Source organism: Rhinatrema bivittatum, chromosome 6 (assembly GCF_901001135.1).
Source record: "Rhinatrema bivittatum chromosome 6, aRhiBiv1.1, whole genome shotgun sequence".
In the NCBI taxonomy this organism is placed as follows: domain Eukaryota; kingdom Metazoa; phylum Chordata; class Amphibia; order Gymnophiona; family Rhinatrematidae; genus Rhinatrema; species Rhinatrema bivittatum.
The window spans coordinates 271,168,345-271,191,465 of record NC_042620.1 but is presented as its reverse complement, the minus strand read 5'-3'; the positions used below and the strand labels follow the sequence as shown (position 1 = coordinate 271,191,465).

At 42.0% G+C, this 23,121-nt stretch overlaps 1 protein-coding gene across 1 annotated transcript in view; it reads right to left on the bottom strand.

The window, feature by feature from the left end:
• The window catches only part of MPP1 (membrane palmitoylated protein 1), an 86,781-nt gene that overhangs the window by 15,650 nt on the left and 48,010 nt on the right, over positions 1-23,121 (bottom strand). Inside the window, 3 exon segments of the mRNA XM_029607199.1 lie at positions 1,978-2,058; positions 3,592-3,698; positions 6,015-6,211. Of these exon segments, the coding sequence (XP_029463059.1) occupies positions 1,978-2,058; positions 3,592-3,698; positions 6,015-6,211 (385 nt within the window).

Here is a 23,121-nt window from a genome sequence, read left to right as displayed (position 1 = left end):
TCTGGGTAAACATCAGCCGGGTTAAGGACTTAACCCAGCTAAAATTATCTGCGGTGAGGGGCGGGAAATTGAAAACTTGGGGTTCGTCCAGCTAAATCCCAAATTTAGCTGGACAAAGCCCTTTGCCTATGGACCTCGAAAATGTTTTAGCGCACATTAACTCATTTTAACGCGCGCTAAATAGGTTTTAGCACGTGCAAGAATGAAATGCCAGAAAAAAAGTCTACCCCTGCTGTTGTCAGGGCACGGGGTATAAGAGAAAACCTGATGCTCAGTGTGTTATTACTGAAATTTTGTTGGTACAAATGGAAGTCTCTCGTGCCGCCGTTCTTTGTTTACAGCTCCGTGCAGTAAGAGGATGATCCCAGCATGACAGTCTACAGCGGACTCCAGGCAGAGCATGCAGAGGCTCCCCGGCGAGCCACGCTTTCATTTCACTAACTAATTTAACAGGAGCTACTCCACCAGAGTCTGTATTTTTATCCCTCGCTCTACTGATTTAGAGCGATCCCTGTAATTTATTTATATTTACACTTATCAGTCAGTGCTCACACAGGCCGACACAATAAAGACGCGCGGACAATGGGCACTTCGTGTTGAGTGCCCGCTTTCCTAACGTGCGCCTAGCCACTTCTCCTGGGCGCGCGATTCACTATTTAAATGAGAGGTCGGGATAAAAAGGAGGCGCTAGGGACAGTTGCGCACCCAGAGCGCCTGCTTGGCAGCGGACGCCCAGGAGAGGTGGCTGTCAGCCACTTAGGGAAACGGACGCTCGTTAATTGGGTTTCCCTTTTCCTAACCTGACCGCCAGCACACTTTTTTTTTTTTTTTTAACCCTTTGACTCCTCAAACTTAACATCTCCATGATATTTAGTTGGAGGATGTACAGAAAAGCAATATTTCTTTTTGTATCTGGGGTGAATTTGCACCATTAGCAACATTTGCATGTGATGAGCGCTATTAGTTTCGGGGGAGGCGGGGGGGGTTGAACGCGCTAAACCCCTTATGGTATAAGAGGTTGTGGATGGGCGTCCAACCGTGGGTTAATCAGTGCGCTCAGCTGAGTGCACTGTATTGTCATCAGCCTGATAGTGATTTACACTTGTACATACATTCCTTCTTAAAATACAGCCCTTTTATGTCCCATTAAATGGTACAAAATTAAATTAAAATACTGCAAGCGATCGTCTAATCCTGGCTCTTCCTCAGCGACTCTTACAGGCTCCCTTCTCCAGCTTGGCAGATGCTGCATGCAGGCCTGCTGAATTCACTGAAGGCTTCCTTCCATGATGTGCTGCCTCCTAAAATCCTACACCAACGCAGTCTTGTAAAGCAGGGTCTTAAAGCAGATGGGTAGCTATTATAGCTCTGCTCATTTGTGTGGAGGAGAAGGAAACTTAAGGATGCCCCTAATCAGATTAAATTAACACAGAGGGTCGCAATTATAAATACTCCCTTATTTGCTTATAGATATATCGCACAACAACAGAGAGAGAACACATTCACAATGTGAATGGGTCCTCTCAGCATAGGACCTATGCTGAGAGGACCCATGTTGAGAGGTAGTCAAACACCTGGAGATTTAGGATCCATTTTCAGAATTTATTAAATATATTCAGACCTACGTAAAGAAATTTATGATCTGGATCCACTCTCTAGTTTTGGGAATTTGCAATTTTATTTCTTGGTAATAAATGATTGGTGAATTCTTGTAATTTATGTACATTGTTAATTTATGTGCAAGTTGTTTTTATACAAATAATGGGTATGAATGGTTGTATGTGTGTGCTAGTTTAGTTTTTGGAGTGTCTATATAGGTGAGTGTGTTATTTTGTTCAATAAATGTTTTATACACATTGTGAATGTGTTATCTCTCTGTTGTGCAATATATCTTAATCAGATTAAGGCATTTAATCTCCAGTCTATGTTCGGCGAGCATTTCTTTTAACTCCCTAGCATAACAGGAATGAGATTTACCTATGAGCACCAAGGTCTTCCTCTTGAAGGCGGGAAGGGGAACGACCTCCTCATACGAAACTACGTCCAACTGGTCAAAAACTGGAGAAGATGGTAAAGAAGAACCGAGAAAATCATCAACACTAATCCGGATGCAAGGCCTTCAAGCTGCCACAGGATTATTCTCCGTTCGTTTACCCCACCAATGAGCAAGTTATGTCTGGAGCTGGGGGCGCTGGGTTGAGTCCTGGAGGACATTCTCCTTATGGTCTTCAGCCAACAACAGCACACAGCCCGGGCAGCTCAGGCAGGGCTACTCAGGGGGTGGGGGAAGATCAGAGGAAAAAAGATTTATAGAAAGTGCAGTTTGGGTTCCTATTCTTTTCAAGGTGTTTGCTATCTTCCCTTTATATTTTATTCTAAAAAGTAACACAGAAATTTGTTAAACACCGCATTTTATGGTTCTTGCTCTCTTTTTTTTTTTATGACCGTGTTCAGGTTTGTAAGTCAGAGGGTGGGGAGTAGGAGAAAGGATTTGGAACAGTTGCAACTGCCCTTTAAAGTGCCAAGACAGTACCTCCCACTTTTATGTTTTGCTGTATATGTTTCACGTCTATCTCCCAGGCCAAAAAAGCACTGGGTAATGCAGTCAGACTATGGAAGGCCCAATGTCCTTACAATTTACTGAGAGGTAGATATTCGGGGGGGGGAGGGGGGGGGGGCGGTGAATGGGAAACTTATCTGAAAAAGTTACCCAGATAAAAAACTTTACCTGGCTAGTCACTGAAACACTGCTGGATACGTTTCACTGAATATACCAGATTAATGTTAGTCAAATAACTTTAGCACACGTGGTTTTTTCCATCCAGACTTGCCCAGCTAACTGTGAATAATCAGCGCTGCCCAAACAAAAGGCTCCCCGGGAACGCCCTGCACCCCACCCCCACTGTCTGGTTGTAGCCCTGTAAGTTTTGTGCAGCTGGTGATGAGTTACCATCAGAACATGTAGCACTGAGGGGGAGGGACATTTTCACATCTCTCTTTTTTCGTCCTAAAAGTTACCCAAACAAAGCCTTTGAATATCAGCCTCTGAGTGACCTGGTCTGACTGCTGAAGCTTCTCAAGGGCACTTTTGGGAGTTGCTCAGGGGACCGTCTGCAAACAATTTTTTTTGAAGCAGAGCTGAAATGAAAATGGACCTGTTTCTCTGATTTTATCATTACCTGGCCCATCAGAACTGCATACAACCACCCACAGCCAGCCACGATTATGTTCATGTGGCATCCTACTCGGGTAGGACTGGGGGTGGGGCTTTAGCATCCAGTCTAGAGCAGTGGGACAGATAGACAGATAGATATCCTCTTACCGTCACTTTAAGGGGAAATGTCGGTCTTCATCACTGTGATGAAAGGAGCTGGAATAATGACACCGATGTAAAATGAGGTAAGACGTCCATGCACATCATCCCATAGACCTAAGATGGAGCTCGTCACCCTCCTTCCCCTCATGGCAGAAGGTAACGGGAAGGTGCTTAAACGGTGCTCAGCAGATGGGGGAATGTGTAGCAGGCAGAGGATGGGGAGATGTGGCTGAAGAAGGAGAGGGGTGGGGGGGGAGGGGGGGAGGGTTGCTTACTGGAGCTGTGCTTGGCCAGGTACTTGTCCTTGCACTTCTTCTTCTTCCCAAAAGGGCTGCACGTCTGTGATTCGCTCTCATTGGTCTGACTCATGCTCGCCACCCGCCTGAAAGGGCCAAAGGAAAGAAAGAGCCAGGTCAGGGTAGGCAGCCTGCTACCATTTCCCGGAAGTGGAGGAGCAGCAGGGCTGCGAACCCTGGGAAGCCAGAGATCAAATCCTGCTGCTGCTCCTGGTCACCTTGGGCAAGACACTTTTTCCTTCTACTGCCTCAGTTGATCAGGCTCTAAGGCTTTCCTCCCATTCTGTGTCTATGGTAAGAAAGCTTAGTAAATGACCCCCCCCCCACCCCCCCACCATTAGACTGTAATCCCATACTGTATCTGAACGTAACTCACCCTGAGGGAAGGCGAGTAATTACACCCGAAGTCAGAACTGATATTATTCCTGCAGTATCAATGCTCCCTCTAATATTTTGAGGGCGGAGCGCACAAAAATGTTCTCTTGTGTACCACAGTGTACAGATTTGTGCACAGTGTTCTTTGAATCACCATTCTAGCTTCCTTTTCTTGTGCGTGGCTAGGTTTTTCTGCGCACACACGACCTGCGTTTGCATGCCTACAGCTTACAGGGAACATTGGTCAGGACGTTCATCCTGTGGGTTCTCCTGGTCACCCTTGGAACTGAAAGGTCACTGCTGTACTACAGTGCCTTATATATCCCAAATAATTAAGAGTCCAAATCAATGGAGGGAGGCGAGGAGGTTCTTTAGTCATTCACATGTCTATGGGAAAAGCTTCAAACCATTTGCATGACCGGCCTGCAGCCAGAAGTCAAGGCTTTTTCAGTTAAAGAAAATCCCTAATCTTGCAGAAATAGCAGAATTGCACCTTTTTTTTTTTTTTTATGAACCAGCAGATTCCTCCTGCTCCTTTGGGCTTTCAGCTCAATCAGAACCGGCCTCTATCGAGATATGGCACCACGAACCTATTTGTATAACATCCTAACCCCACCCACATCACCTAGCCCAATATCTGGTCAGTAGGTGTCATCAGTGTGTAACAGCCGAGATTCCCTCCTCTCCAGAAGCCAGGCCTGAGAAACTAAACCTGGCCTTCCACACAGCACCACACAGCACTACCACCGAGCTCACTGAATTACATCCTGTGGGCCTGATTCAGTACGGCTGTTTACCCATTCTGTGTCTATAGGGAAGAAAAGGATTAGTGAATCCGGTCCTTAATGGGACAAATACTCAGAGCAAAAGCTAAAAGTGGCAATAACCTGAGGGATTTCTCCTCTCCTGGCCCTTCATTCCTCAGGAAATAGTCTAGAGATTATACTTTAGAGCTATGACTCTGAAGAAATCTAGGGACAGGAGTTTTACTCTCTGCCCTACTAGTTCCTCGCTACGTAGTAGGGATGTGCAGCAGTTTTGTTTTTTTTAAATTTTGTTTCATTTCAATTAGTGCGTGGTAACTGGAAATCGGTGCGTACTACAAAACTTTAGCGCACCCTGAAAATTAACAAAACAAAAAAAAAAATGAAAATGGGAACAATTTTAAAAAATGACATCAACTGACAAGTGTGAAGATTTTTTGGCTGCACATCCCTAGTACGTACCACTGAAGGAATCTCTTCAGCTCTCTATACTCATCTATATTTTCTGTTCTTGCTGGTGCCCTCTGGAAGCTAGCAGTCTCAAACATGCTGCCAGGTCACACAATCCAGAAGTGGCAGCTGGCATGTTTCTGAAGCACTAAAAAGTATTCAGCACACTGGGAATAATTCAATTTTTTTTTTTTTTAACAGGAAATAGCAGTCCCCAAACTTGCAAGCCCTCCTCTTGATAGCAATTTCCTCTGTCCAAGTGGCTGCATTATTTCAATTCATATGTAAAAAGAAATACCCAAAGGGCTGAAAGGGACTACACTGCTGATTGCAAGGAACTGTTTCATTGCTCAGGGAACCCAGCTGACAGTGTGAGTTGCCAGAAAGCACACATCCAATTAAGCTGAAAGCTCCAACATGCTGTTTGCCCACCAGGAAAGGGCATACTACTGCCTGGCACACCTGCCAGCCAATGCCCGTTCATTTCAGTTTGGGTGTTTGACTTGCATCCTAATGCATTCTGGTAGCAGTAGCGTGTTGTTCTTAAGCAAAGCGGGACTACAGGTACCAGAATGCCCTAGTTCAAACACAAAACAAAAAAAATAAATTAATACCCCAAATGATTCAAATGACCTGAAATTAGCTGTCAAATAAAGGTGTGTCAGATTGTCTAGCCTTCCTTAAAAAAAAAAAAAAAGGGGGGAATACCAGAAATAATCCTGGACTGCCCTTTCCGTTCCTTCGCTTTAGGCACATACAGGCCCAGCGGCATGGATGCCATAAGAGGCTGAGCAGGGGAGGTCCGGAACGTACCACTCTTGCAGCTCGGGAGAGGGAAGCAGCCCTGCTGAGCCCATGGACGAGCCTTCCAGCTTTCCCTGCCACCAGTTGCTGTCATCTTTGTTGATTATCTGGATGATGTCACCTGTTAGGAACTTCAGTCCTGCCTCTTTGCAGGGAATGAGGCTGTCTTTTCTGGGGTCGTAATCAAACTGAGCTCTCATGAAGATCTGAAAAGAGAAAAAAAAACCAAAACAAAAACAACAATCTCACTTGGGCAATTCCTTTTGCTTATGCTGCTAGGGTTAACCCCTTTGGTTGCACAGTATGGCACCACACATGTTGTTCTAGTTAGAAACTACCATATTTGATTGAACGAAAGATGCAGTTGAGAAGGCCACATACCTGCAAATGTCATTTATTTCTCTTATCTATAACTTTTCATGCCACAGTAGTCACCCTAACATGGAGACTTTGAGCCACCCTGCTACCCTGTCAGCAAGGCAGCCACTGCTGTTCAGTCTGGTGTCCTTGCCAAGAAATGCCGAAGGTGAACTTCATAATCCTCCAGCAAAGCCGACATTTACTTGATGTGTTATGAGGCTCCAGCTTAAATGATCAAATCCTCTACAGTCAAATGCCCTCCCTAGGAATCCTTCATCTGTAGCCAGACCCTGAGCAACGTACCGCACCAGTACAGACTTCTAAAGCCGTATCCAAGTCATCCAGCATGGTAACTGCTAACCAAACTGAACTGCTGGTGGTCTACTGCAGTGTAACCTTAAGTTAAAACTTGTGCTTGCCATGCTAGTCCACTTGGATATGTAGAGTTAAGGATCAACTACTAAATAACTCTCGAATGTTCATCACAGATGCTTTAAGTTAGTCCAAAAAAGGTATTGCCTTCAATTGTTTGTTGAACCTTAAGCTACAAATTTCTTTCATGTAATATTCATTTTATTTCCACACCCTTTTTCATGGTCCATAAAGTTGGGTTTTGTTTTTTTTTTTTTTACATACTTTTAATATATGTAACCCAGTTATTTGTGACAACAATAAAGCAATAATTTGTTTGTATAGCTGTGGAAATCAATTGGAAAGGCTTTATCTGGCCGCATTTCCCCTTCATTTGGAAATTCTACCTTTTTTTCCTCAATCACGTTTTTACCCTCCCGCACACTTGTTTACAGCGTAAGGCACTTATCCATGGGTCTAATCCGGAAATCTATATATGGGTGAATGCAAGTGGAGGAGGAGGCTGGAGCAGCATCTGTAAAATGTGAAGTTGCCTGAACCAACCTGCAATAAGATTCGGATACAGGAGGTCTCGGAAAGCTGCGGAACACAACACCCTCATGAATGAACGGACTCGGCAGCCACAGACACTTTCTAAGCTAGAGCACAGGCTACACGGTGTCAAGGTTTGCTACAAGCAAGCTGATGCATGGAACTATCTTCATTGTTGCTTCCTCCTTCTCTGCAGCAGGTAGTGAGGATTCTGGGGGCCGGGGTGGTATATGGACTACCGCACTAGTTATGATTTTTCATTAAAAAGAAATGTGGGGAATCCTGTCTAAGATCCATTGTGCGTCACGACAAATGGTGATATTAACTGGCAAGTTTGTATTTTGTTTTGCAAAAAAGATTAAAAAAAAAACAAAACTTATGCTACTCCAGGAGAAAGCGTCTGTAAGCCACGGTCTGTGACTTCATGCCACCTCATTAAAACTTGAGTCGTAAGGCCGAGAACGCCCAAGTCCACATCACGAACATCCATCTGCACCAGAACTGGAAAGGAGGCTGCCTGTAGATCCCTCATGGGACCCATATATAATCGCTCTCTCTCGCTTGCACATTTTCAATACCTAGTGCACTAAAGGTATGGAAGACACCAAACCAGGAAATGAGAGGATGGTTTACCCATTAACACAAATGTTCCCTTAGTTAAGGAAGTCTAGGGCTAAAGTTTGTGATTCAATTTCATAAGCGTGTTTGGTTGCATATCTTTTCATCTTCTAACATAAAAGCATATCAAGTCTATATTTATTATGGAAACAAGATAAAGTGACATGTGCAAGCTGTCTAATCCTCTCATCTCAGTGCAGACAGATTTCACCCTGTTAACCAACACAATTTATTTTGTGAGAGAAATATTGGCCCAGATCCCTCCATCTCATTTGTTTTGCTGCTACACTGACAATAACATTATGTATGTGATAGCAGATAATCTGGAACACCCAATATGCATCCTAGATAGGCAGTTGACTTGTACTTACAGGCAGCTTTAAGCAGAGGTTTCACTGTACTGCTGTAGTATTAATAGACCTTTTCTGCTAATCAAAACATGCTCATCAGCCTCTGAAAAGTTTGGGTAATTTCTCAAGCTGATATGACGGATTTACTTCATAAACTATATATAGAACACTACTTTCTGTGGCCTTTATAAATGCCTCTGTATCCAGTCATAGAGCCCTGACTTAATCGTACCCACGGGAAAAGGAAAAGGTAGTTCTTCTAAGAGGACTTACACGATCTGTACAGTTAGGTAAAGTTTCTCACCTGTAACAGGTGTTCTCTAAAGATAGCAGGACAAATCAGCCACACAAGTGATGTGGGGGGTGACATCATCAGACAGCATCAAGACAAATTGAGAAGGTCTTTGAGCATGTGTGGATGTCATCATGCAGCCACTGCCATGTCAGTCTCCTCAAACTTCCTAGCAAGGAAGGTGGGATTGTGTGGCTGATCTGTCCTGCTGTCTGTGGAGGGAACCTGTTACAGGTGAGCAGCTTTGTTCTCTCCACGGACAAGCAGGACATGCAGCCACACAAGTAAGGACTCCCTAACTGAAGGTTGCAAGAAAATAATTGTGCTTATACTTTACAGAAGAATATGCAAACTGAAATATGCCAGAGCTTGGAGGGGGGTTTTTTTTTCATTTCATTTCTTATTGATTCCATTTTGTTTTGTTTACTCAAAACAAAATAGGCAAAACAATGACCCACCCCTCCAAAAAACACAAAGTATCCACTCCCCTACAAACTGGCTTAAGCAAAAGCCTTTCTGGCTCACAGGGACCCCCCCCCCCCAACTGCCCTCCACCCCAGCCCTTATCCCATGGTGGGTCTTCTGGGGTCAGAAGCATTTATTTTATTTATTTATTTAAAATCTTTTCTATACCGTCGTTTGGTGGGGACCGTCACAACCGTTTACATTAAGGCACATAAAAAGTAATGATACTACAATTTGTCCCTTTACATAGGTGCCATAAGGTTCGGTAACATGGTTTGTGATCAATGTTCATTGTTAAACGTGATGAATCATGTCCATGTCTCTCTATCATGCGCTATCTATTAAAAACTACACACTTACAGGCCGATACAGTACAGTGCACTCCGACGGAGCGCACTGTTAGCCTGCTCTTGGACGCGCGTTTTCCCTTACCCCTTATTCAGTAAGGGGCGGAAAATGCGCGTCCAACCCGGGGCACCTAATAGCGCCCTCAACATGCAAATGCATGTTGATGGGCCTATTAGGTATGCGCGCGGGATACAGTAAGTAAAATGTGCAGCCAAGCCGCACATTTTACTCTAAGAAATTAGCGCCTACCCAAAGGTAGGCGCTAGTTTCTGTCGGCACTGGGAAAGTGTACAGAAAAGCAGTAAAAACTGCTTTTCTGTGCACCCTCTGACTTAATATCATAGCGATATTAAGTCGGAGGTCCCGAAGGGTGTAAAAAGTAAAAAAAAAAAAAAAAAAAGAAAAAGAAAACAAATTTAAATTGGGCCGGCGGCTGTTGGGCCGAAAACCGGACGCTCAATTTTGCCGGCGTCTGGTTTCCGAGCCCGTGGCTGTCAGCGGGCTTGAGAACCGACGCCGGCAAAATTGAGCATCGGCTGTCAAACCCTCTGACAGCCGCCCCTCTGGGTCAAAAGGAGGCGCTAGGGACACGCTAGTGTCCCTAGCGCCTCCTTTTGCCCGTTTCTACCGCACCACCTCATTTACATACTGCATCGCGCGCACTGGCGAGTGGCCGGTGCGCGCGCCGGGAGAGCAGGCATTCGTCCGCTCTCCTGCGTTTTTACTGAATCGGCCCGTTAGTGAATTCTGCAGTGTGTATGGTTGTTTAATTGTTCATGCTTTGCCCCTCCCTGGCTTCTATTCTCCCTTCTCTTTTTGAAAAGCTTGTTTAAAGAGCCAGGTTTTTAAACTTTTTCTAAAGGTTTTGCTGTCTCTTTGTAATCTTAAACCCAAGGGCATGGAGTTCCATAATATGGGTCCTGCCAATGATAGCGCCCTCGCTCTTACTTGTGTTAGTCTTGCCATTTTGACTGATGGAATAGTCAGGAGTGCTTTGTTTGCTGATCTTAGGTTCCTGTTAGGGACGTGTACACGAAGGGCTGTGTTTAACCAGTCTGCATTTTCGTTATGTATTAACATGTATGGTGCACAGTGTTTTGTATTGAATTCTTTGTTCAAAGGGAAGCCAGTTTTTCCATGACGTGTTCTCTTTTACTTTTGCCAGTTAAAACTCTTGCAGCTGTGTTTTGCAAAACCTGCAGTGGTCTTAGTGAGGTGTATGGTAGACCTAATAGAAGTGCATTACAGGATTCAGTGCTTGCAAATATGAAGCATCCCCCAGTTGCTCCTGCTCAGCTACTCCAGCTTTCCAAAATGGGCACTTGTGCACCCTGTCAAAATCTGCCATACAACATAATAATGCCAACATTTTCTAGATGCTAGATAACTACACCCACTTCAGTGCACAATCAGAGAGAAGATACTAGTTTGCTTTATACTTCCATGTAGTCAGAGACAATGACTGAAGGAGGGATGCAGAAGATTGCCATCTGTTCTGCATGATCAGGGATGGGAATGAGAGTAATTTTACCAGCTAGGCATGGAAGCCAAACTTGATGAGGTCAAAATGGAACTATTAAAATCATTCGACCCTTTTCTTAACTTCTGAAGGACCTTGGTTATAAGCGGAACTGCAGGAAATGCATAGATCAATCTTTGGTTCTGTAGCATTGAAAAAGCATTTGCTGCCAGACTGTTCTCCGCTGGTATCCTGGAGAGTATGTAAGAACTTTGTTGTTTAACGGAGTCACAAATAGATCTATGAGCAGAATACCCCAGGGTTGAAACTGGGCTACTCAATTGTCTAATGACCATTCGTGTGACTGTAGTTGGCAACTTAATCTGTCTGGTATCAGATTTCCTTTCCTTTATTTTTTGGAAAATTGCCCATTTCCAAATCATGCAGGCTTCCTGAGCCTGTTTGTTAATATTCTTGGTAGTCTTAATCCAAACAGACAACCCTTGTTCTTTAACCAAGCATTTAATACTGATCTCAATCCATCATTTGAGAGAAGGGAAAAGGCTGGTGTATATTTGCACATTGTGAGATAGTGGTTGGCAATACTAGTTCCACTAGAATGTTAGAAGCCACTGAGCTGATCTCATGGCAATGAATGTAAAAGTGGCGACATGGACTGTTGTTGCCATATGACTGCATAAAATAATGGCCCGCATCTCTGTTTGGAGAGCAACAGAATTTTGACCATCAAAACTATTGCTCTGTGAAGGGGAAGAAAAAGCTTTCTCTTGTGTTGTATCGAGATGGGCTCCTATAAAGTCTATCACATGAGAGGGTTTTATGCTGGATTTTGGCATATTGAGGATGAATCCTAGGGATTGAAGGGTTCTCAACATATACAGAGTGGAAGAATGAACTTGTAGAGTGATTCAACCTGATATGAGTCAGTTGTCTAGGTAGGGAAAAACAAAGACATTGTGTAGCCTTAGATTAGCAGTGACCACTGCAAGGCATTTTATAAATATTCTCGGTGCTACTGAGACTGAAATGAAGAATTTGATAATGATAATTTTATAATTATTTATAATTGTTATGAACTGGAATGTGTGTGTGTATGCATCCTTGAGATCTACAGTAGACAATCTTTGATCTCCACTGGAGGGCATATTATATTTTAGGATTTCAACTTGAACTTTTCCTTTGTTAGATGCTTATTGATGTTCCTGAGGTCTAGGATAGGACAAAAAACTCTTGACATTTTTGGAATTAGAAAGTACTTGGAGTAGAAACTAATGTTCCTTTCCTATACTGGAACAGGATCTACTGTATTGACTGAAAGTAGAGTTGCTAGTTCCTGTTGCAAAAGTTTGATTTGATATACAACTAGAGAGTATATCCTTGAAGGATTATTTGGAAGGATGTATTTGAAATTTAAATGGCATCCTTGTTGTATGATCTTTAATACCCAACAATCTGTTAGGAAGACCATGCAGCAATGATGTGTTAAAAGTTTTTCCTCCTCTAGAAGTCTAAGGCTAGCCAGGAATTCTATTTTATACTGTAGTCAATAATTCTGGCTTGATTTGGTATGAAATAGCTGCAAATATTTGATCCGTGCTCTTTCTCCAATACACCGCCTGTGCTGCTGCTGAGGTAGGGGAGCTTTGTTTTCAGTTTTTATTATTATTTGCCTGGGAATTTTAATGTAGAACAAAAATGAAATCAGTGGGAAATTGACTTTTCTATTGATCTTTCTCCTCTGTGTTATATCAAAGCCATTTTTCCCACTGACATTTTGTGTTATAATATTGACATTCCAAGGCAAAATAAAATAAAAAATGAAAATGACAATCCCTATGCTGAGAACACAATTGTAAAAAAAAGGATAAGGTTGATATCTTCACTTTAAACAGAAGTACTGCCTTTTGTAGTAGAAGGTTTTTCCTTCATTGCTACCGATAATGTCAGGAGAGTGGCATAATAATCCTTAAGATCTACTGTTTCTTTCAGTTTTTCTCCAAAGGGATTATCTCCTCCTGTACATGGAACATTAGCAAGCTTTTCATATACATCTTTATGGAATTCTAAAGCTCAAAGACAAGATAATATTCTGACTCCAATGGCTATTGCTGACGTTCTGGAAGTCGCAAGACTCATAGGTTGATCTGTTGCTTACTACATTCTTCAGATGCGTGGAGAGCTAATGTGAAACTGCTTGAAAATTACTGGAAGTTCTTGACTCATATATCCTGCAGTTTCTACAAACAGGAATACATATATTGCATCATGTACAACTGATGCGCAGCTTTTCTAAAACTTAACATGGCTGATTGGAAAAACTTCTTTGATGTGCTATCTATTAAGGCAGGGTTTTTCTCTGGAGAGTAATTAGAATGTGTTTTACATCTTGTCTTTTTCTTTGAAACCGATTCTATAACTACTGAGTGAGGCGGCAGTTGGACTTTTTGATGCCCTCAGCAAGACTGAAACTTATACATGACACTAGTTGTTTGCCATTTTTTGTCTGAAGTTCCTGTTATAATCTGTGTATTGGGACACACACAGCTTGCTTTGGAGGTTCAATACATTTTAATAAACTAAAGATGTCTTCTCTAAGTTCTTCCTCTTGGACTAGGGGAAAAGGAATCTCCTTTGCAATCATTTGAATAAAATCAGAATATGCCATATCCTTAGGAGGAGATGTTCTTCTAAGAGGTTGGGGATAGGGATCTGATGGAAGACCAGTTGAGTCTTCATCATCTGAATGGTATAGTGCAGGGCTTCCCAAACCTGTCCTGGGGACCCCACAGCCAGTCGGATTTTCAGGATATCCACAATGAATATGCATGAGATACATTTGCATATTTACTGTGGATATCCTGAAAACCCGACTGGCTGTGGGATCCCCAGGACAGGTTTGGGAAGCCCTGGTATAGTGGAAACATATTAGAAGATTCAGAGCCTTCTTGTGAATCTGAGAGTATTATAGAAGGTTCTTCTTATGTTGTTGTCACCCTAAATGAGGGTATTTTATTTATTTAAAACTTTTATATACCGTCATTCTATTTTCAATCATAACAATTTATAGAGAAATAGCAAATAAAATTGATAATATAAAACAATAAAATAAAATATAAAATAAATTATAAAATAATATAATACAAATCTAAAAATTAAAATAAAATAAAAAAGGAAATGCCTTAAACTCACACTCTAGAGCGAGAAACCTAGCCACAATCATTAATAATTCCGATACCTCAAATGCTTTTTTAAATAACCATGTTTTTAAGTTCTTTTTAAAAATCATAAAATCTGCCTGCGTCCTTAGTTCCAACAGTAATGAATGCTAGGAATTATTAGGAAGGGAATGGTTAATAAAATGGAAAATGCCATAATGCCTCTGTATTGCTCCATGGTGGGACCGCACCTTGAATACTGTGTACAGTTCTGGTCACCGCATCTCAAAATAGATATAGTTGCGATGGAGAAGATACAGAGAAGGACAACCAAAATGATAAAGGGAATGGAACAACTCCACTATGAGGAAAGGCTGAAGAGGTTAGGGGCTGTTCAGCTTGGAGAAGAGACGGCTGAGGGGGGATATGATAGAGGTCTTTAAGATCACGAGAGGTCTTGAACAAGTAGATGTGAATCTGTTATTTACACTGTTGGATAATAGAAGAACTAGGGGGCACTCCATGAAGTCAGCAGGTAGCACATTTAAGACTAATCGGAGAAAATTCTTTTTCACTCAACGGACAATTAAGTTCTGGAATTTGTTGCCAGAAGACGTGCTTAGTGTAGCTGGGTTAAAAAAAGGTTTGGATATGCTCTTGGAGGAGAAGTCCATTAACTGCTATTAATCAAGTTGACTTAGGGAATGGCCTCTGCTATAACTGGCATCAGTAGGATGGGATCTTCTTGGAGTTTGGGTACTTGCCAGGTTCTTATGGCCTGGTTTGACCTCTGTTGGAAACAGGATGCTGGGCTTGATGGACCCTTGGTCTGACCAAGCATGGCAATTTCTTATGTTCTTAATTCCATAATTTGGGTCCTGCAATCGAAAAAGCTCTCTCTAACTTCGTTAAGATAGGCCGTATGTATGGATGGTATTACAAGGAAACCCTTATCAGCTGACCTCAAACTTCTTTGCGGTGGGTAAAGATGGATGGCTGCATTTAGCTAGCTATTCTATTTTTTCATTATTAATATATTTATGTAAAAGGCATAAAACTTTAAAATCAATTCTAAACTTTATTGGTAACCAATGGAGAGAAATCAATGTTGGCATAATATAGCAGTAGCATTTTGTAACAGCTGCGATGATCTTAAAGTGTTTGCTTGTAGGCCAAGAAAAAGGGCAGTATAATAGTCTAAATGTGAAAAAAGTAATGATTATAGTACCGTTCAAAATTTTTCGTGATTAAACAATGGTTTTAAACATCTTAGAATTTGAAATTTGTTATAACCATCTCTTATTTTTTTGCTAATATGTTTTTTCATGTTCATATCACTGTCAATTCAAGTCATGAGACATAGGCTCCAATAGGTTTTCTCTAGCTTGAAGAGGAGGAATAGTAGACTTACTTTCCATCTTAGGCATCAATGACTCTAAAAGGGGAGACATCAGCTCCAAGGAAGGAGGAACCAGCATGTCAGTAAAATATGCATTCTTTTAATAGTGGTTACAATTTGAAGGTAATGCAGGGTACTTGTTTATATAATTATTAGGTTCCTTTTACTTCAAGTTTATTTTTGTTGAATTGTTTGTTTTCATTTTTTTATATTTTATGATTGATTATTATGTTTATTTTAGTTAATGCTGATGTTAAAATGTAAACTTGGAATGTAAGTTTTAATTTTTGCTGTTATCTGCTTTGGAGCAATCCACAGTATTGTGAAAGGTGGAATACAAATATATTACACTAAGTTAAAATTTAATTAATCGTTTTTTACAAATTCAAATCAGTCAGTTGTGGGAAAAACAGCAGAAGAACTGTGCTTCAGGAACCAAAACTGAAAGTGGAGAGCTTTGGTTCTCTTTGATTTTTCTGCACCAAAATCTCTGCATCAAGATCTCTGTGAAGAAGCTGGCGCTGATAAGTTTTCTGCCCTGAAGAGAATGAGCCACAGGAGATCATCTCTGTGCCGATGAAGAGATAATTGGTGTGGTGTATATGCATTTTGGTGCTAGACTTTATATCACCACCTTTTCTATGCTGAGACTGTTCAAACTCATGGCGCTGATCATGAGAGGACAGCATCTTTTTTGATTTAGTTAATGGCCTCTGCCATTATGGTATAACCTCTCGGTGACATGCATGCATGGTCCATGCAATTAAGATCATAATGGGAAGGTCTGAGACACCAAACACATTGGTCATGCTGATCTAAGAAGGTTATTTTAGAAGAGCAATGGGGATATCCATTGAACACCAGCAATCTTGAAAAGGAGTGATGCTAAATTAAACTCAATCTTGAAGAGGAAAAATATACACTTTTTTTTTGAGTGGGAGGGGAGGAGATTTGTGAATGAAAAATAAAAGAATGATTATAAGAAAAAGGAAAAACTACTGAGGGGGAAAAAAGGACTACGAGCGACTAAAATTGTAAAGCACAAAAACATGTCCTTTTGCATTAGCAGAAGAAAGTAGAATAAGAAGGAAACTTGCATGGCGGCACCGGTGCAAGAACACTCATGCACCTTCTTGGTCTTTCAGAGCTCTGGAGAGAACTATCCGTCTTAGCACCAGATAACATCAACCCTACTAGGGTGGCTGATATTTGTCCTCCTTGTCCATGGAGAATACTGGTGCTTGTGGAAGCTGGGCACTACTGCTCTGTGATCATCTCCCTTCATCAGAGTTTAAAATGGCTTCTTGGACTTTTGGGTCTGATCAAGTGTAGAATCTGGGTCATGGGGCTGAGATCAGTGCCTTCTTAGTCCTGTAGCTCAGACTGAGATCTTGTATGGATTTAACACACAGTCATTCAAATCAACTGGGAATGCCCAGCTGTTTGGAAATGGACTAAGCCAGAACTAGGAGTTTATGCCTTTATTCTGCTGGGTATCTAACTCGATAGTGTTACTATTAATTGAAATATGCTCTCTCTTGCTGCTTACCTCAGGAATTGTCACTGTCCCATTTTACATATTATTGACAGTTATTAGACTGCCTAGTAATTGTGAGCTAATGGGAAAAGTTTGAACCAAGCTGAAAGGTGCTGTTGATGAAAATGGAAGACGTTTTTGTGTACCTGCAAAGGAAGCAATTCTATCCTTCAAACTAGTGAGGATAAACAAGCAGGCAGGCAGACAGACACGCACATACATATTCACAGACAGACTTGGGGAAATGGAAAAAGCCATTAAGTTTCCTGCTTCTGAAAAGCAAGGAGCTTAAAAGCCATCCTCCATTTCCTGCCACATAGGAAAAAGCTAGACCATAATGTAATCAAAACCAGATAAAAAAAATAATAAAATAGTCCTTGTTTATCTCCCAAGGGCAATAAACTGCATTGTGACCATCTGATGGGAACAGTCTTTTGATCAGAGGCTGTTCCTTCCTGTTCCCCCTTCCACAGTGAAGAAACACAGAGGAATGATTCATCTTCATTCTCCCTTTTCACAAGTCAATCTTCCCACAGGATGGAGCAGTCTGCATTGCCTCTGGGTCTGGGTTTTTTTGACTCTCAGAAATGAGCTACATGTTTTTTTTTGTTTGTTTTGGTTTGTTTTTTTTTTTAACTTGCCAGCCCAAACAGAAAAAGATGCCCAATTACTTTCAGGGAAAATAATCCAAGTTTACTCATACTGCTAGGGAAACCTCCCTCTGGATCACTGTTCACTGTTTTATTTTTAAGTTCTTATAACTACATTGGTCCTGCGGAAAAGGAGATACTTTCCAGGTTGTGGTAAGTTCTGTTGGACCAGCCTAGTAGATCTGGAGATGTGGGTGCATAGGAATTTTTTTTTAGCTCAAATACATTTTTTTTTTTTTTAGCAGAGATGGTTTTGGGATCCTGGAGAATGAGACAATTATCTGGTTTTGATAGTACCATACTAGCATTTCACTAAACAGTCTAACCCAGAATCTAAGACAGGAAATGGGGCCGAACCAAGGTCCGCTGTCCAGTGAATGCCAAGGTTTTGCCTTAATGCCGAGCGACAAGGATCTCTAGAAGCAAACCGTAGAGAAGAGGAGACATGGGGAGGTTATTAGGATAATATTCACCTGTCACCTGATTGCTTAGAAGAATCAACTCCTGGGGGGGAGACATTTGACAAAGAAAGAATACAGTTCAGACAGGAGACCAAAGCACAGCCAATTCCTTTAAGAGCAAACACATTCTCACTGGCCAAAACCAAAGCCGATGCCAAGCCTTGCTTGCTGCTGCTGCCAGCTTGGAAGAAAAACAGCTTTGTTAAGAGATAAGATACTGGTATCACTATATGAACCCATTCTAGGGCTGGACTTAGGCACAGGTAGACCCCTGCTTTCCTGCAGCAGATTTTTTAAAGATTCGGCGGCAATTATGTGGCAAATTTCCATTATTTTGCATATATTTGCAATTTAAAACAACATTTATTTTTTTTTACTTTATACAAATAAATTCCTTTTCTGACATTTCTGTAGCCAGTTAATTTTGTTGGTTCCTTGTTAGAGGAAAAGGAATCTTAGTGATTGGATTGGGTCTGGGGAGGGAGGGAAGGGAAGGGATGACAGGAGATTGCAGAGGAGGAAATGAAGAAGAAATCTTAGGCAGTAGAGGGTTGAGAGATAAAAGATGGAGGAGGAGGAGGAGGACAGAGGCACAAAGGGGGAGGATAAGGGAATCAGAGGTGAGGGAGGGGAGGGATCAATAATGGGGAGGTGGGGAGAAAGGAATTATTGGGGATAGGAATGGAAGAGAAGGAGGGAAGATTGAGATGAAGAGGAGAAAAGCGGGAGGATTAGGGATGAGACGAGGAGAAAGAAAAGGAGGAAAGATTGGGATGCAGTGAAGGAAGGAAGGAAGCCACAGGGTCCCCCAAAGCCACTTTAATCCCCTTAACTCTCCCGCTTTTACTTCCCTTCCCCCCCCTCTTCACCTCAGACTCCCTCATTTACTTTCTTCCCCCTCCAACCCCTCACAAATCCTGGTTCACTCCCTCCCCTGCATGAACCCTGGGTCCTTCCCTCTCCCACTAACCCACCCCTCACTCATTTTGGTTCCTCCACCCACTTACCCTGATTCACTTCCTCCCTCACCCCATGAACACCGGTTCATTCACTCCCTTCTCCTCTCCCCCACAGCAATCCCGGTTCATTCCCTCCCTCCCCCCCAGGTGATCACTGGTTCATTCACACACACACACCCCTTCCTCCCTCCATCCCCCCCACGATCATTCACCCCCTCCCCAAATCTCCTCCCTCATCTGCTCCCATTGTAAAACAGGTTGAGGAGGACGGGGGCCTTGCAGCTCCTCCTCCTGCCAGGTCTTACCTGCTTTGACTCGCGTGTCTCAGAGCGCAACATTTAGGCCCCTGGCAGGGGAGGAGAGAGGGTGCGCTGGAGGAGCTGCAAGGCCCCCGTCCTCCTCTGCTTCTTTTACAATGGGAGCGGGGGAAGGGGGGCAGAGAGGAAAGGCTGCACCCTCACCCTGCCACCAATGCTTCTTTTCCCCCCGAGAGAGCCCCCGGTCTCCCACGGCAACGTGGGCAATTCCACGGCAAAGGCCGAACTTTGCAGCCCTTAACCGTGGCTGTGGAATTTCAGGAGCTGGGGGAGGCCCTGGGAGCAGGCAAAACAGGCCAAATTCTGAAGGCACCCACGAAACTGGGATGACACCCCCCCCCCCCCCCCGCCGCTTTCTGATTTCCATTCCTTTGCCTATGGGGGCTGTAATTTTAAATCCATTCCTGATTCATACCAGTTATGGATACGTTAAGCATTAGCTGCAGCAAGATATTTAACAGAACTTGCCATAGGATACCCAACCGACAGGAAAAAAAAAAAAAAAAAAGATGGCAGCTGGATAAACTACTTTCTTACTTATACTTACCATAAAATAAAAAAAAAAACTCTGCCTACCATGCACAAGAACACCGCTTTAACATTTCATAAAAGTAAGACTTCATATTCAATTTGTATTTATATACAAGCTTTTAGGGAGCAATTTTCAAACGTGGGGGTTGTGAACGTAAAATTGGGGTACACACGCGTGTGTAGGCCTTGTGCTTGCTCAGTGAATTTTCACAAAGCCGGATGTATGCATGAAGTTACCATTTCACTTGTGCTTCTATGTGAGTAAAAAAAAACCTAAAAAAAAAACGAGGGGCGTTTCATGGGCATTCCAGGGCAGGGTTTGTCAGCGATGATGTACACGCATATGAAAGTGGAATCACACTTGTCTCATGTCTGCAGTTTTTGGATGGGAGTTCTGGCTGAACTGGTGGAGGCTCTGGCTGAACCAGCAGAGGTGTCGACAAACTGTGGATTAAAAATAACACACCCAAGCATTTTCATAAGCGGAGTATGCGCGTATATGATAAAATACCTGCCTCCGTGTATTTAGAAGGGAATTGTAAAAGAGTTACACATGCAAATGTAACATACTATCATAGCAATTTTTAAAAGCCATTTACGTGCGTGAAGTGCACTTACAGGTGGAATAACCTATGGACACAATTCAATGGTATATATTGTAGCAATTTTCAAAGCCCATTTACATGTATAAAATCCAATTTTACGCATGTAAATGCTTTTTAAAATCAGGCCCAAAATGAGGATTATTACACGCAGTGGTTTCAGTTATTTCCTGTGTAAAATTTATACGTACACTTTTATAAAATATGGATCTCGGCCTTAAAAATAAATGTATGTACTGACATAGGCATGGAATGGGAGAGGCTTCAGGGTCCCCGCCCCATCAACATTTTGGCCAGCAAGACAAAACATCTTTGTTGGGCTCAAAGATTTGGCTTCCACGATGCCCCTTTCGAACACATTTAGCCTTATGGAAACACTATATAGATGATAGCCTGTTACTATGGACTGGTGATACTGACAATTTCTCGATTCTTGGTTTGACTTAGTCAATGTGATTCCAACTTATAGTTTACAGCCTCTATTAGTAAGACCTCTTTACCTTTTTTTGAATATTTGCATTAAACTGCTTGATAAAAAATTTGAATTCTCTCTATCTAGAAAAGACACAGATAGGAATTCCTTGTTATCATATTCCAGCTGCCATACTCAATGGCTTAGAGACAACTTACCACCAGGGCAATTCTTGTGACTAAAGAGATTATGTTCCACATTTTCAGAATACAAAATAAGAGCAAACGAAATGAGAATTAACTTTATTGCACGCTGTTACCCACTCAAAGTTATCAAGAAAGCGAGATGGGTAAATTGCAACTTATTATTACAACCGGTTAAACATTCTAGAGAGTACAGACCGGTGTGTGTATTACCTTATTCACCACAAGTTGTTCATATACAAAGGCTCATTCTTCGACATTGGACACTATTAGAATTACGTTCAATTTTTTACACAACCTCCTATTTTCACATTCCATAAGGGCAGAAACATACAGGATCTGGTTGTCCATGCAGACAAGACGTGGTTCGGTCCTCTGATTTGGGACATTATGCTTGCAGTAATTGCTTGGTCTGTGATCAAGCTTTTGTGGGAGAAAGCCTACCTCTGAGGGTTTTTAAAACGAGACATAGAACTAATTGTTACATTTGCAGTGTGGTCTATTTAATTTGATGCCCTTGCCTTTTGATCTCTAAGGGGAAACCGAAGAGAAAGCTACATACTAGGATGATTAAACACCGGAGTGCTATTAATTGCCACAAGTTAGATGCTCCATTAGTTCAGCACTGTGAATCGATGTCATATTCTTTTAAGGAATTAAAATTCGCTACCCTTCACCATTTAATTCCTAGATGCAGAGGAGGAATATTCTCCTTTCGCAATCTGAACAAAAATGGATATATACAGGCTGAAAACAGTACAATCTAGCAGTCTTAATAAAGAGATCGAGTGATCCATTTTGTTGTGATTTAGACAATTATATGGTTAGATCATATTGTCATCTTCTTCTTTTATGGATTTTAAGTTTTTTTACATTTGCCATGGCAATTTATCTATCAGTGAAGTAACATCCTGATACGTATTTTCTGACTGGCCAAAATGACAGGTTTGTACAGCTCTGATTGGTCCCCATATGCTCTTTATGATCATGTGGTTTCCTCTAAAAGAAGGTTTGTTGGTGTCAGGACTGAACACGCCACCATTTGAGTTGTTTAAGATGCTTATTGGTAAGAGTGAAGTATCTGTTATTCTAGCTGTCTTGTTGTTTGATTTTCTGAATTTATGTTATCAGTGTCTAGTTTCAATTTTGTTTTATTGTTTTTTGGTGAAAGCCTGAAGAAGAAAGTTTAGCTGTCTAAACATGGTCCGTGTTGGGTCCTTTCTCTATGTTTATTAAGAATGTCTGTGTGAATGGTTTCAGAAGACTCTCAATGCATTTATTGTGGATAAGTGAAATATGTCATAAAAATATGGATATTTACATTTACCTGATAGGTTTTTCATGAATTACAATTTCATTTGGTTTTTCACAAATTTTAATTTCATTCTTATAAATGACTTGAACTCGGTGCATGACCTCTGAATTGCCTGAAGCCCATTGTGGGCAAGAGACAAGGGGACTATCCTTACATGCAGTTTCTCTGATACCAGTTTGAAAATATTTAAGTGCATTATTCCTGTAATCAATTTGCACCTCTTTTTGATATTATTTAGTAATTGAGGTGATCTGCTTCTTTTTTTGTTTTGTAAGAATGTATGTAAGACAGAATGACATTAACTGTGAATGTAAAGTTAAAAATTGGAAGTGGGAATGTGGGCGGAGCTTAGGGCAGAGCTGGGATGGAGCTTGGTTGGCTCATCCCCAACTAAAAGTGTATTCTGCTGCTCACATGGACTGATACATGTACTTTTGGGGCAGTGATAAATTGCACGTACTTTTATTCAGTTCAGCAGTGTGTGGCAGGTTCATTTCACTTGGAGATGCTGATTTAATTCTTCTCTCCACCACTTATGGGCAGATTTTCAAAGACCTACGCGCATAAATCCAGGAGGATTTACACGCGTGGGGGAGGGGGGGGGGGTACGCGCGCCGGGTCTATTTTCAAAAGGCCTGGCGTTGCGCGTATGTCCCGGGGCTTTTCTGAATGGGCGGGTAGGGGGCAGGACAGGGCGGTCCGGGGGCGTGGCCGGGGACTCCGGCACAGCGGCCGGGGGATCGCGTTCCTGCAAAGCGC